The 16,511-nt window shown below is 35.6% G+C and overlaps 1 protein-coding gene across 1 annotated transcript in view; it reads left to right on the plus strand.

The window, feature by feature from the left end:
• The window catches only part of MRPS27 (mitochondrial ribosomal protein S27), a 45,725-nt gene that overhangs the window by 17,856 nt on the left and 11,358 nt on the right, over positions 1-16,511 (plus strand). The window contains exons 5-7 of the mRNA XM_034441170.3: positions 12,335-12,449; positions 15,206-15,284; positions 16,383-16,498. Coding sequence (XP_034297061.2) covers positions 12,335-12,449; positions 15,206-15,284; positions 16,383-16,498 — 310 coding nt within the window. The remainder of the gene's footprint in view (positions 1-12,334; positions 12,450-15,205; positions 15,285-16,382; positions 16,499-16,511) is intronic.

Consider the following 16,511-nt stretch of genomic DNA (forward strand, 5'->3'; position numbering starts at 1 on the left):
AGTTGAAAAGAGTAGAGAAAAAAAAGCTTGATATAATAAGAAAATTGTCTTGCTGGAATGTTACTTTAAAGTTACTGTATTATGGTCGTGCTGGGAGTATCTCTTACAGGGTTGCTATAGTAACAGCTCACCCCACTGTTCTCTAGTGCTTTCCTTGGTCTATTATAGTGCACATTGTAATAGTAGGTTATTACAGGGGTTTTTTTTCAGATCCAGTCATTTTCAATTAAATGGCATCAATAGTGGAAATCTTTATTGACTTTTTTTTTACTATCAATAGATTTGTTTAAACCTAAATACTACTCACTTTACTTTTGTAAAGCATTTCATCTTCAAGAAATTTCCCACTGTTTTCATTTTTTTATATGTTTTGATAATTTTTTTAAAAATTGCAATCGAAAGAAATAGTGTTGTTTGTATACAGGCTGGGGAAAAATACTTTTTATAGTTTCTCATTTTAAAATTAACTAGTTTAAACTAGTTAACTAGTTTAATATCTTTTTCTCCCAGAGAGCAATTATTATTGAACTTTTATGATATATTGATTGAAAAATGTCAATGACTATCATGATGAGGCAGGGGAAGTTGCTTTTTATTTGCCCTTTAAAAAAAAAAGAACACAATGTTTTGAGATTCCTTTTTTCCTCTTTCATGCCTCACTTTCTACTTCTCTCTGTTTGAAGCATCCCATTTAACATGCCTTAAAAAAAAGATATGTTATAAGTGGGGCCTATTTCCCTAAGTATAACTGGATTGTTTTTAAATAAATCTAGAATATGTTTCCTTTTCGTATTTTGTAGGGTTTAGAGTTACCCAGGTTAACAAGTGTAGCTCTTTATTGTAAGAGCTCCTGGGTTGCAGAGACAAAGGTTTGAAAAGAAGTACAGGCACGTACATGCACGCCATACAAATGGGATGCAAGGTTGACATAGGCTAAGTGACAAAAGGAAAGCTTCCTTTAGTTATGCATGATTAAAAAAGAACCATCAAGGAGCAACCAGCTTTGTGAGGCAGTTTTCTTTGATGGAGATGCATGATCAGTAAGTGCCTCTAGGCTTTCTCCTACCGCTTAGAGCTTGCAGGGGTGCAGACAAAGGAGATTTCTCGGTGACATCCTTCCAAATCCTCTAAGTTAAGCCTGCCTAGATTCTATTTGATCATTAAGCTTTGTACCTAAAAATATGCATGGAAGAAAGAATGTTAGCATTTTGAAGCTGAACCTTTAATGTGCCGCTTTGAATTGCCTTTGGAAAGAGAGGCAAATCTGAATTGATCCAAGAGACCGTCTTATTTTTAGTTATTCGGAATATATTTTTGTTTTCTTGTTTCTTCTCAAATCATTTTAGACTCTGAAGCAAACAAAAATGCTTTTTATGAAAGTAAATGAATATGTACTAGGACTATGGAAAAGTACGGAATGCCATGCATTTTGTACATTAACAAAGTGCCCCTCCTTGCAGCATGGAAACAGCTGTAAGGATCTGGATCCATGGAAGGATCAGCCCAGCTGCTTCAACCATTGCCTAGACCAGTGATGGCGAATCTTTTCGGTACTGAGTGCCCAAATTGGAATGCGTGTTCATGTGCATGCATGTGAGTGCGCTGGACCACCGGAAACTCGAAGACCAGCTGGCCAGTGCACATGCCTGTTTTTGGCCATTTTTTTGGCTGTTTTTTGGGCCGTTTTCTGGGCTGTTTTTTGGGCCATTTTGGGGCCAAAAACAGCTCGGAAAAAGGCCTGGAAACAGTCCAAAAAACGGCCTGGTTTTTGGCCATTTTCAGGCCGTTTTCCTGCACTCCGTTGCCCATGAAGACCAGCTGGCATGCACGCCGGATACCAGAAGAGCAGCTGATGGCAGCACGTATGGCCACAGAGAGGGCTCTGCGTGCCACAGGCTCGCCATCATGGGCTTAGACTGTGTGTGCACACAGACAACACTGCTATCGAGAATGCTAGCAAAACAGTTGTGCATTTATACACATGTGGAGGCTGGAAAAGTCTTCCCAAAAGTCACATATGGTTTTCTGACATAGCTGCTTGAGTGCTTCAAACAGGAACATTTTGTTTGCAATAGCTACTTTGAAAAATCACTTCTCCAAATGCTTCGCATATGCATGAGTATGCAAAGATTCATAATGAGCATAAATTGGAGTGGTTCCACTGATTTATATTTCACCTTGAATACATTTTGCTCATATACTTTCTGGATTGGACCAGACCAGAACATGAACACAGCACATGTACTGTATGTTTTCAATCTATAATGTGTCATTAGATTTTAAAAAGTAGTCTCTCCATCTTCTTTAATTTTAGTTAATTCATGCAGCATTTGAGAATGGAAAGAAAATATTAAAATCAGAAGTAGTACACATATATTCTTGTATGTAATGTTGAAATTGATGCTAAATAAACAGTTGTATTTGAGCATATCAGTACAAAAAATTACCACATGGTGGCACCGAACAAAACTTTTGAGATGCATATAAAAGAAACATAATTTTGGTGTAATACTGAAAAGAAATCATTTCCCCATAACTAAATCTTATAATCATTAGCTGAATTTACTTCTGAAAATAACACTTTTAGGTCAGGTAAATGGCTATATTGACCCCTGATTTCATAAAGTATTTCAGTTTAAGAATTAGTAACCAAACATTAAAAAAACACACCAAGTTGCTTTAGTACTTAATTTCAGGTTTCCCATGTTTACTTATTACTTAAATTTAAAATAAGTTTATTAGTTTTCACTTTCCATTAAGATGGCACCTCTTAACTCATTAGTTAATCTGGAAAATTATTTTCTTTGGATCACTCAGCTGGTAGTATATCGACATCTTTTTCCTAATTTAAATAATAGGAAATGACTATCATTTTTCTCCTCTTTGATTATCTTCTGTGTTAGATTCCCTAACCTGGACATTCTCCAATTGTGTGATCTAATTTTCACTCTTCACTCAGTAAACCTATTGCTAAAAATTGTGGGAAATTAAGTCTAATGAATGTTTATGGATTGAAGAAAACTTCTCTCTGTTAGTACCATAAGTAATTAAACGTAAAAAAGAATAAGATCTTTCTTGTCTCCCCTTCCTTCCACTTTACACAACTTTGTTCCTCATTGCCAGTTACCTCTTTTTATTTTGTCTCTGTTCTTCATTGGTGCTTTAGAGTGCCTTTCTTGTCTTCTTTCACCTCAGTTGTTGTCCCTTACGCTTTCTTCTCCTTCTAGTCACATTGTGAATAGCCCTCTGGGTATGGAGCATCTCTTTTTCCCTCCCAATCAAGAGTCTGATGAAAATATAGTTAAATAGCTGATAGCATTCTTTCTGGGAACATTTCCATTGAAAGTCATGCTTGGAGAAGATGAAATTGAAACTGGTTCTCCCTGAAAGTTCCTTAGGTAGTTCCTTCAAAAGCCCAAAGGGAGTTGCAGTTTTGCTTTTTCCAGGTATTCCTATCAATGAAAAACACAGCAATAATTGCAGGAGTTTGGGAATGCTATCTACTTTATCAGAGGGGAATGCCTCAAAGATCCTCTGGCATGCATATGTTTTTTTGCACCCAATTCAGTAGCAGTTGGTGGAGAGAACTGACGTAATTGTTCTTCATGAAGCACAGTGGCTCATGAGGTTAGAACACTGGACTGCAGATTGGCAGGCTTGTGTTCAAGACCCATTGCTGCCGTGGGGCAGGGTAACTTCTCATCACACGCTCCAGCTTCTGCTGACCCAGCAGTTCAAAAGTGAGCGACTGAATAGATTAATGGGTACCACTTCAGTGGGCAACCATGATGACCTGAAAGGAGCCCCAACTGGACGCCCCCTGGGCAACAGCGATATCACTGGCAAATCTTTTCACTACAGATGCATTTCAGTGCTTCCGACACTGGAGGGGGGGGGGGAGAACACTTCATGTTTTCATATTCCAATCTTCCTTTCTCAGCATCTAAAGAGTTAGCAGTAGCAAGTGATTACTGTATGCCTACTTTAGTCATTTATTCAGTCTCATTCAAAGAGCCAGATTGATCTAGTGATTAAGATATTAGGCTAGAAACCAGCAGACTGTGAGTTATAATCCCATTCTAGGCCTGAAAGCCAGCCGAGTAAGTTTAGGCCAGTCACTCTCAGTCCTAGTCACCTCACATGATTATTGTTGTGAGGAAAATAGAAGGAACAGTTTTTATATATGTTCACCACCTTCAATTATTTATAAAAATAGAAAAAGTGGGATGTAAATGAATAAATGTTCTTTCCATTTTGATAGCAGTGAATTTGTTGGAATATCTTGCCCTAATAATGCTCAGGAATTATTAAACAGGAAATGGGCTTCAGTACCTTGGATAGTTCTATGCAAATAATTAATGAGTGTCTAAAATTCAGTTACAGGTAATCCTCTAGTTACAACCATTATCAGGATCAGAATTTATGTTGTTAAGAATGGCAGTTATTAAGTAAGTGGTGCCCAATTTTGTGATCCTTTTTTGCCATGTTGTTAAGCAAATCATTGCAGTTATTAAGTCAATCATGTTGTTCAGTGGCTTCTCCCATTGACCTTGCTTGCCAGAAGCCAACAGGGAAGGCCACATATGGCAATCATATGACATCAGGATACTGCAACTGCCATAAATACATGTTAGTTGCCTAGTGCCCAAATTTTGAAGAGGATGCTCTGATAGTTGTAAGTACAAGGACCAGTCAGGAGTCACTTTTTTGAGTGTGGTTGTAACTTTGAACGGTCGTTAAACGAATGATTGTAAGTCAAGGACTACTTGTACTGTATAATTTTTTTGCCTTGCTTGGGATACACTACCTTTCCAAGGTTCTCTTCTCTTCCAAGAGTAGGGAGCTTTCGAAATATAGTTACCTGAAGGTTTTAGATCTCATTGTATTTAGGTCTGAAAAGCTGCACTATAATGTGCGTGATGAGTGTCATTTAATTGTACTCCCCTGCTGAATAAGGAATTTAAAAAATAATCAGTTTGATGGTTCTGAGATGTAATATATCGGTTTGCTGGGTGTTAGTATTAAAATATGCTTGATCTGCTGCCTCTAACAATAGATTATTAGAAATTAGAGGGGTACAAATAGCAGAAAGCCACAGAGAAAGCTCCTGATTGTCCCATTCAGCATATAAAATGTGGTAGAGTCTGCCTTTTCATTCAATCTATGCTTGCCCTTTGCCTTGATTCATAAACGTAAGATACATTCTGTATTCCTAGTTATTGTAGATTGAATGTTTCTTTCTCCTGACTTGAAGCCCTGAACACAACCTAATTATACCCTATTCAGCGAGCAGAGAGACACTTTAATTATATCCTCTTTTGGAAGGGAACAGAGAGACACTTAATACTTTGTCAGCTGATTCTGCGTTTGTGTCGATGCAAATGTGTGTGCAAAATATCTAACATAGCAGTTACTTGATGTTGTTTACATAAAATCAACATAAAATATAAAACTTTTCAGAAATTGTAATATGTGGGAATGACCTTGGGAGACCAAGGGAAGAAAGGCTACCTAGGGAATGGTAAGCTAAGTGGGAGCATAGCATATGGCTGCATAATGAGCAGAATAAGAGGCTAAAAGAGGGCCTTCCTTAAGTTATCAGGCTGTGAAGATGATGGTGGGAGAATTGTACGTTCAGACTTCCAAGGTTTTGTTAATATATCTTTACAATAAAGTAGAATTAGCTTATCTGTCGGTGTTTCCTATCTGGTCTACCTGGTAAGGCTGAAAGAAACTCACCCTGAATTGAGTATTGGTTCTTTAGGGAAGACTGCACATCCTGAGAGACATATTATTTGTAATCTGGGCGCAGTAATGTACAACAGACCTCTCCAGCTTGATCCTATCTCAATGTGTTATACTAGTTCATTACTGAACTTTGCCTATCTGGTACCATCAAGGATCATGGATCGTGCCATCAAAACGTGTTGACAAAATAGCAGTTTTCAGATTAATTTTTTTTTTTCACCAACACTTGAAACCATCTTGACAAATCTTTCCTCAAAAATCCCCCAGATCACTGCTTTAATGCCTATCCGTCAAATCCAGAAATAGAACGGAAAATAAATGCAGTCTCAGGCTGGATTAAATTTGCCCAATCCTGAATTATATCTTTCTTCCTTACCCCTAGACAACATAGTATCTATACTGATTGGGAAAAGTTGGATCTGTATTTCAACAGATCAGTGGAGCACCAGTTGAGGGAAAGTGTCTCTATGATAAATAAACAGACTTCTCTTTCAGCTTTGCTTATGTGGAGCCAAGTTGAGAGGAATTACAAGGGACTATTCATCACATACAAACTTTCAGCTATTTACCAGAATCCCTCTTCTTACATCTTATTTATAATTGTAACTGATTTTATATCTAACTAGGTAGTGATACGAATTTGTTTTAAAAAGAAAAAAACTCTTGCCAAATGCTTCAAAATGACAGAAATTGTTTTATGAAACATACTTTGTAAAAAAATTACCAGAGAAATGCACAGTGTAATGGCCAGCGTAAATATTATATGCTCTATAAATATTTCAAATAGTTAAACATATTTAATATTAAATAATATTAAATAATGAAAATCAGTGAAGTATAATTATTTAAATATTATATTCAAAGGAATTCAACTTTTTGCTTTAAAATGATTCACACTACACTACTTGAAAACCTCTTAAGAGGTGGTGATCCAATAAAAGGCACACCTGTGGCATTATTTACATGCCAGAATTGATGCATTGAAAGGAATCATACAGCAGCAAAAGGCTTGAAACAGTTGACTCTTAATATTCTCTTTTTCAGTGTCTGAATTGAGTTTTTTTACAGGAAATTATGAGTAGTCCAACAATTTAACCTTAAATAAATCACTATAGTGAATGGTTTGTTTTACATGTATACATATATGCAAGGTACAGATTTTTAATCATTGCATATGACCTTTACATACATGCAGTTGTATACATGCCAATAATTTAATTAGCTATGACATCTGTTTCTCTTGTACCTGATCCTGCAATCCAACTGAGATTATGATGCGTAAATTTACCATCCCCTGCATAACATCTTTGTGCTCTCCAGTGACTTTTGGGATCATAATATTCTTTCTGCTTTATAACTGGATTCAGTTATTCATATTTTAATCATGCTGTGTAACTAGCAACTCAATACCAATTAGATAGCTGATTCATCAAATCATAATTCAGTTTGATGGTATATAACTGATGTTTCCTTCAAGCAATTTTTAAGCAGTCCTCTAATGAAAACAAATATAGAATCTTTTTTGTTCTTAATACCATATCAGAGTTCAAGTGGAAGTGTGTCAAGCAATTAGATCGACCAAATTGATCTTTATAACTTGATTTTGCAGTAGCCACTTTATTATAAAATTAATTTGAAAAGAAGGAAGGAACAGTCATTCTCTTAAATTAACTATGCACACACAAACAATTTTGTTGCCAGTGCTTTCATGTCATAGCTTCCTTTCTTGGGAACAGAAGAAAACATCTTCTACTCTATTCACTGAACAACATACCTCTTCTCCCCTTGGTAATATATATAGCCTTCAGCCATAAGGGACAATTCACTTGACAGTAGTGAAAAGGGATGGTGGCTATAATAATCTGATAAATGTTCTGGAAAGCATGCTCATTCAGATGGAAGAATCTTTCTTGCTGTTAAATAGTGCTGCAGTTTGGCTTCAGGCTGCTTTAGCATCTGTGGATTAGTTCTGTTCATTCATCCTGATGTTCTGCAAAAAAAGGGATATGGGCTAAGGCTCTCTGTCATTTAGATGCAGGGATTCCTAGGCCTTGTCATTTATAGATTATATTGATCTTAGAACAATGGCAGAAAATGCTCTTGTTTATAGGATTATTCTGACTTTTACTAGAATCTTCGAAATCATAGCTGGACATACTTAGAATCAAAGAAATTTGAAGTCATAAATTAGTTTTGAGTAACAAAGATGAAAGAATATTAGACCTTCTGGCTAATGCCCCACCATCAGTAATGTCCCCCCCCCCCATTGTGGCAATATAATTAAAAGTAAAAGAAGTGAAATTTCTATTGCTGCTTTAGAACAACCAAAATTCAAAAATCCTGGTTGAGTTAGCTACTTGGAGATTGATCAATAAATTCTAATTTATTTTAACCAGTTCTGATTTAAAGGTTTTGGTCAGTGGGTCAGGCAATCATAAGTATGGTTAGGAATTTTGTTTCCTGCCATTACAAGTTGTTTTTTCTTATTAAATTGGATGTTTCCTATTTTTAAACCGTTGTCTGTCCTGAAAACCTTATGATACAGGCAGAGGATGACTAGGGATATGCTCTAGATCATGGGTGTCAAACTCGCTGCGTCACGTTGCCATCATGTGACATTTCATAATGTTTTTCCCATTCGTGGAGCTGGGATGGGTATGGCCTGCGCATAACACATTTGGCCTACGGTACCCCAGTTTGACACTCCTGCTCTGAATAGTTAACCATATTTTTCTAGTTTTAAGACTGTGGAAATGATAAAATCATGTCCTTTAGGAATGTAATAAGAACATGAGAGTTCATGAGGAAGAATTAGAACATTTAAGATAATTGTACGTTTTTCTCTTTCTTTTCATAATTCAAGTTTGCAAACCACTGGTATTCATTGTAAAATAGCTCTGTAGCCTTAAACTATTGTGGTATTTCATCAGTTCAGACAGTGGTATTTTTCTTTTGGTTCGTTTTTGGCAATAAATTAAGACTTCCTCTGAGAAAAAAAGTTCATTTTTCTAGATTGTATCCCAGGAGATTTTATCCTTTGAGCTTGCTTCAAATGGTTTACACTGAACAGGTTCAGACTATCCATATTTGGATGCTTCTGTCAAAAAAAAAAAAAAAATTCATGCTTGGGACCTATTTTAAAGAGCAAGTATTATCATTTTCTTTAGAATTATCTTCAACAGTGTTTTTATTGATCCTTAGTTATGTAGGTGAAATGTTTTGCAGTCATTCTATATCTTGAATATGAATTTTAGATTGGTCATTTACTTTGCCATGTACAATTGAAGCCACTTTAACAAAGTACAACTTTAACTCACTTTTTACTTTCCGGCTCTCACAAATTAGTTTGAAGCTGACTCCTAATTGTGTTCATTTTTGCTGCCCTCAAAATACTGAGATTGAGTAGGAAACACTATGTGCCTCCCAGTTTTCTATCTGGATGACTGACAGAAAAGCTCAACAACTCAACTATCCTGTCCCACTAACAAAATTCCCATCTCCCAGAAAAATAAATTGTTAGCACCATTTCCCCATTCAATTGTAAGTATATATTATATTTCCCCTGTTGAAAAGCTGCCATTACTACTGTTTCTCTTAAAGAAACAGAGAGCTCTTAAATCAGCTCTCTATGGCTGGAAGCCTAGCATGATGATACAGGTTGTCCTCGACTTACAACAGTTCATTTAGTGACTGTTCAAAGTTACAACGGCACTGAAAAAAGGAACTTATGGCCGGTTTTCACAACTACAACGTTGCAGCATCCCGATGGTCATGTGATCCATGTTCAGATGCTTGGCAACTGGTTCATATTTCTTATGATCTCCTTTTTCCACCTCCTCACAAGCAAAGTCAATGGGGGGGGGTGTCAGATTCACTTAACAACCGGGTTACTAACTTATCAACTGCAGTGATTCACTCGAGGCAAGAAAGAGCGTAAAATGGGACAAAACTCACTTAACACATGTCTTACTTATGGTAGCAACAAATTTTTTTGTGAATCTGGCCTCCCCATTGACTTTGTTTGTCAGAAGGTCTCAAAAGGTGATCACATGACCCTGGGACAGTGCAACCGTTATAAATATGAGCCAATTGCCGAGCCGCTGGATTTTGATCATGTGACCATGGCAATGCTGCAACCGTTGTTAAGTGTCATTTTTTTCCAGTGCCATTGTAACTTTGAAACGGTCACTAAATAAATTATTGTAAATCGAGGACTACCTCTATCGGGGGGAAAAAGTCTGGCTAACTGTCAGGTTTAATGTACAGACACACAAAAAAAGCAAACAAGAACACAAAAGACTGGGAGGTCTAGAGCCAAGCTAAGAGCAGCTCAAAGCATATACTTTATGCAGAGTGGGCTGCAAAGACTGCTTGCATGTTATAATTCCTATTTGGGCGTTCTGTTCTTCTTCCCAAGATATAATCAGCCATGGACAATATAAAATAAAGAGAGAGTTGTATTCTATGTTGCTTGATTTTGCGGGAGGAAGTGGTTGAGCAAGATCCTTTCAATTGGCTTGTTTTCTTAGTGTATCTACTTCATTCCTTTGCTGCTATTGCCGTGGCTTATTACGTTGCCGTCCACTAGGATCAGTTCCCAGAAGTCCCTAGAAGCAGAAGAAACATCTGTAGCACTTAGAATTTGTTTCCTTGCTCTTCTCACTATTAACTTCTTTCAATGGAAGCAGCAACCACAAGAAGGAGAAAGTAGCAAATTACAGACTAGGCAAAGAGGAGACCGGCAGTGGATCCTTCCTTGAACAGGAAACCCCTCTAGCAACTGCCCCCAAATGTCATCTCTGTAGCTAATAAAATCAATAGGTAAAACAGTAGCTTGTTTTTTGTGGTGCATTTTCACCAGCTAATCGAATGATATCTGATGAGGTAGCCTATTTATTTTTCTTCCATTTTGTGTGGTTTTGCCCAACTTTAGTTTCTCAGATTAAAATTGGAATTCTTAGCAATCTAGCTTCTTACCAGTCTCTTTGTGCAATTGATAAAGTTGTTTTTAGAGCTGCTTTTTCCACTTCCAGAACAGCTTACTGGAAAGCATTTCTCTACTTGGGAAGAGGGTCCCTAGGGGACCTCTGGTCAAGCAGAAGTTCCTCTAATGATCATTCATTACAGAGAACTAATTATTTCAGGGCGGCTCCTTCTGCAACCATAACAAGGTTATCTATCACATTAGGATATTTGCAGAACATTCTCTCTCTCTCTGTCTCTTACATTTTGCATTTTGATAGCTATCAAATTCCATGTAGCTGAACAATTCAATTTAAGAACATAAATTTCAGAAACACATTCTTTCTGCCAGCCAGTGGTAAAAGCATAATCTTGAAAATTGTAAAAAAAAACCAAACATACAAACATCCTTAATCATTCAGTGTTTCATCTGAGTACATATTTGTATTTTCTGCTCCCTCCACCATCATTTCCATATTATATTTCTATCATACCTTTATATTTTCATTTAGATTGTACATCATTCTTCCCAAATTTCTTATGTTTATATTAATTCATCAATTATCTAATTATATATATATATATATATATCCTCTCTAACCATTGATATAATTGCCCCCATACTTTAAAATACTCCAACATAAGCTGACTCTATGCAAGCTAATTAAACATTGGAAATATTTGCTCTCCATGTCTGGGCTAAAGCTGCCTCATCTTACACAACTGAACTCTTTTAACCTGCTTGTCACAATGGGGAATAAAAGCAATTCCCAGCCATTCAATACTGTCCAGTGAGGATTAAGCAATTATGAGGGCTACTGGTACAAAGTAAAATTAAATGGAATATTTCAGATGGAGGTATAACAATTGTTTGTTATAATGGCCCTTTTATTTTGATATATTATTTTCATATTTCTTAATTGATCTGAAAAAAATAATTGCAGAGGGTGATTGTTTTAATATGAATAATAGTTGGTTCTGGTGGTGAGTCCCTGAGGAAGAAAGCTGCTTTGAATCTAGCTTGCTTTTACATGTTTTTTTTTCCCCTGTAGTTTTTTTCTGGTGGCTAATTGTGACTTTCTATTGCATTGTATCTGATTATTCTGTTCATTTACATTTTAGAATTTAAACAGCTTTTCATCTGAAATATAAAGTGAGAATGTGACAAAAGATGTTTTGAACTGCATGTCTCTCAAATGCTGTAATTTTCTTGATGGGCAGAATTGATTGTGATCGCTGGTTGACAGCTGGCGCAATTGGATTGTGATGTATGAAATGGCCCCAAGTAATTAAAACTTTAAAATTAGAAATTTACAAAATCTCATTTAAATATTTCAAATCCAGTTGATTTACATTTTGAATAAAGTAGCTGTTTCAGTATTTAACTGAGAATTATACGCCTTTAAAAATTAAAAGCATTGGTGGTATTGAACTGAACCAGTTATGGGTAATAGGGATCATAAATGGACTTAATTATCTCATAATAAATTGGTACGCTTTAAGTATCAATAAATCTTCGTTTTCATACTGCTTATGTATAATTAATGTACTACACCTTGCAATAAATATACCTTGCAATTCAGCATTAACCTCCATAATTCTAGATGTTTCTGTCATCACTTAGGTTTCGTCACAGTCCTAATTGCTTTTATTTAAGAGACTGGATCATCCACAGCTGGATTAGGAAGTGCCTTAAATTTGGTGCACAGGATAAAGCTTTGTATACTCTACAAAACAAGGTTTTTAAATTTTATTATATTTTATTTTGTATGTAAAAAAAACTAACGAAAAAGAGAAAAACAAATGTCTTTACAAAATCATACTTTGCTCATGTACTCATCAAAACTAACGTTACATAGGACACATTCTTGACACACTACACTATTAAATTGTTAATTTTTATACCAGTCTTCTTAGCATGCATACAAAAAATGGAAAAGGAAAAAAAGGGAAATGTTTATAAACATTATGTGCAATTCAGAATTTGCAGTCCTCATATTGGGATTCCTGGTGAGAAAAATTCTGGTCCAAACAGAGCAAAAAGTAAGTTGATCAGACCATTATATAATAGATGAGAGAACGGATGTTCTTGTATCATAAACGTTTTTACAACCACGAGTGCATATGATTTCTATTTCCATTTTCCACTTGATTCTTTCCAAACCATTAATATTTAATTCAAAAGATCCAAAATATCTACAAAAGAGAATTATTCTTTTAGAATAGTATTAATATATGAAATAACCTAAATAGTTGAATAAAAGGGACCCCCTGGCACAGGGCCACATTAGGTGAGTATCATATCACGTCAAAACATATTGAGTACCACATCTACAATAATGATCTGCACCCATCTAGTTCTTTCTTTTAATTTTTTTAAAAAAATATATGTAAATGTCCAATTGACCCAAAAAATCATTTTTGATTTAAATATAACTTTAGAATTAGAGAACTGTGACACATAGATACCCAAATGGTCTTCCATTCACATTTGAACACTGTACACTATAATTCCTTACTCCATTTCTCTTTATGCTTTTAAATTTCTCAGTATATTCTAACAAGGATTCATAAATAGTTATTGTAGGCTTTATTTGCAAAGACATATTAATCTTTTAATGTAAAACGTTTAAGAAGGGGGCACATTCTGTAGCACTTAAGCTATATATATATATGGATGTCAGGAAATATTGTTATTGAAAAAATTGCTAATACTTGGATTGCAATTATTCAAATAATGAGTATATGTGATTTCATCTTATTAATAAACGTATTAATAGCAATAGCAATAGCACTTAGGCTTATATATCGCTTTACAGTGCTTCACAGCCCTCTCTAAGCAGTTTACAGAGTCAGCATATTGCCCCTAACAATCTGGGTCCTCATTTTACCCACCTCGGAAGGATGGAAGGCTGAGTCAACCTTGAGCCTGGTGGGATTTGAACTGCCAAACTGCAGGCAGCCAGCAATTAGCAGAAGTAATCTGCAGTACTACACTCTAACCACTGTGCTGCCGAGGCTCCAATATATTAATATATTCCACACTGCATCTGGATTCCACAATAAAAGGATTACCTTGCTATTTTAAAATTTAAAGTAAGAGTTATTTTTACTTGTTTTTTTTATAAAGGGCATTAATTAGTTATGCTGAAATTCTGAACAGATACATATATTACGTATATGATCTGGCCAAGGTAAAGAAATACTTTCTTGATTTCAATAAGGGTAATTTAACCCCGCTTAGATCTCTCCCACTGAAATCCATCAATGAATACCTTTAAAACTTTGGCCTAGATTGCAATCAATTTGTTTATTAAGGGATTTGATAAATAGCTTGATTTATTTAATCAGACTGCACACACTACAGCAGGGTGTCGAACTCAGGTCGTCACGGCGGTGTCACGTGACGTATCGGGACTTTCTTTCCCTTCGCTAAATCTGGCATGGGCGTGGCCAGTGTGTGATGCATCCGGCCCGCGAGCTGGAAATTTGACAGCCTTGCACTACAGTAAGCATTTAAAGGAATGATTTCTATTTAACTGAGAACTGTTTTGAACAAAAGCAGAAATATCTGCCTGAGCCATTTTCCTGGGCTACAAGAGCCACATTCCTTGAAGTACTTACTGCCTTATGTTTTTGTCTGGCACTCGAGTTAGATTTTTGAGGTCTCCTGCGTCAGCGGTACAAAGATACTTCAATGTCAATGTGCAGTTAAAGGAAATGGTTCTTATTGCTAAACGTTTTGAAGGCTTGGCATGAAAGGATATAAAAACATGTTCTTCTTTCCTGGTGTGCCAAAGCATAGCAGGAAACAAAAGGAAATGGCAGAAATTTCAAAATACCATCTCTCCTTGGCTTGGAATGCAAAGGCCATTCATATAGTGCGTGTTGGAGAATATAATACGTGTCCCTGTGAGAGCTCATGCCTGTGCTTAATGAAAAATAAGAGTACTAATTTCTTTGTAAAAGTTCACAAGTAGAAAGTGGCTGGGTACATTCACGTAGCCAGATGGTTATGGGCCCTAATCTCTGATGATGAAAAGAAAACATAACATGAGGTCTGCTGGATGTATAAATTCAGCCTCTCTTCTTGATTAAAAGATTAGCTTAATGGAAGGGAGGTGGGAAAGCTGTCATGGATTTCCTGAAGCATAAGTCAATTAATGCTGCCTCTCTGAAGTAGCATTTTTCAAACTTGGTAACTTTAAAGATGTGTGGGCTTCAGCCGCAGAATGCGGGGAGATGAAATGTACAAAATTTAATGTTGCCAAGTTTGAAAAACATAGATCCTATGCTAGCCAACGGGTACAACAACTGAATTCTTCCAGCACAAGCTGCTCTGCAAATTCTTTCTTATGTTCCCATGTCCATCTATGAAAGCGAAAACAGAAGCGGAATGCATACTGATAGACATCTCTTTAGACTTGCTCAGCCATGTCATGCATTCAGAAGTACGGCATTAACACAACTTTGTTCTCTGCTCATTTTTTTCCAGGTCCAGTTTGGAATAATTCCAGATAGTTTTACCTTCAATTTATTATTGGATTCTTTTATAAAAGATGAGAACTATGAAAGTAAGAAACAAATTTATTAAGCATTAGATATTATGTATATATTAAGTATTTCACCCTTAATATGTATTGTGCATTTCTACTTTCCTGGACGTGGCCATTTTTGAGCATATTTCTTTATGTTTGTTTGTTTGTTATGTTTATTGTATTTGTATACCGCCCTTCTCCCAAAGGACTCGGGGCGGTGAACAGCCAGCAGATAAAATACAGAAAATACAAAATTTAAAACAATATTAAAATCCAATTAAATTAATTTGGCCCACAATTAAAACACCCCTATATTAAAACCCATAATTTAACAATTTAAAATTAAAACAATTTAAAAAGTTAGGTCAGGTCAGTCCGGCTTGATGAAACAGAAACGTCTTTAAGGCACGGCAGAAAGTGCGCAGATCCGGGATTTGCCATGATTTCAAGAATAGATATTTTTTTAAAAAGAAAAGGGATAATAGAAGTAAAGCAGGTGGCAAGATTGATGCAATGACTGACTTCTTCTCATAAAACAGATATATAGGTTGTCCTCAAAATACAAACATTTGTTTAATAACTGTTCAAAGTTACAACACTGAAAACTTACAACTGATTTTTGTACTTAATGATTGTTACAGCATCCCTGCAATTACATGATTAAAATTTGGGCAACAAATTTAGGGATATTAAATTAAACCAGAATAATAATAGTGCTAGTTCATTTCATATGTTGTAAGTGTCTCTCCATCATTTTACACTTCCAAAATAATGAAAATTGGCTTTTTAAATATTACCCAAAAAATTAGATCAAATTGTGAAGTCAGCAGATATTTGAATAGGATATTTTATTATTCTGCAGTTTTAGGAATTCAAATTCCTTTTGCCAAACCAGCTTTCTTTTTTTCAGGTTGTGGGAAAACCATATATATATATATATCAGTCCTGAAATGATATTAATTTTTACGTTGTTTATCTTTCACCATAATGTCATTAAGATTTTTAATTACTTGTTTATGTCATGTTAATCTGAAATAAACAGTTTGATATGTTCATTTCTATAAATACATTGGTGAGATAATTATTGTAATACGTTTAAGCAACCATTTTAATGCTTGTTTTTATTATTTTTAGATGCTATGGCTGTAGTGACTGAGATAATGATACAGGAAGATTTTACTGAGGTGTCCACCCAACTTCTCTCTCTTTATACCATGTACAAATATTTGGCAACCAAATCAGAACTTACGGTAAGCTACTTGC

The sequence above is a fragment of the Pantherophis guttatus genome, chromosome 2 (genome assembly GCF_059756535.1).
Source record: "Pantherophis guttatus breed Tessera chromosome 2, ASM5975653v1, whole genome shotgun sequence".
Lineage (NCBI taxonomy): Eukaryota > Metazoa > Chordata > Lepidosauria > Squamata > Colubridae > Pantherophis > Pantherophis guttatus.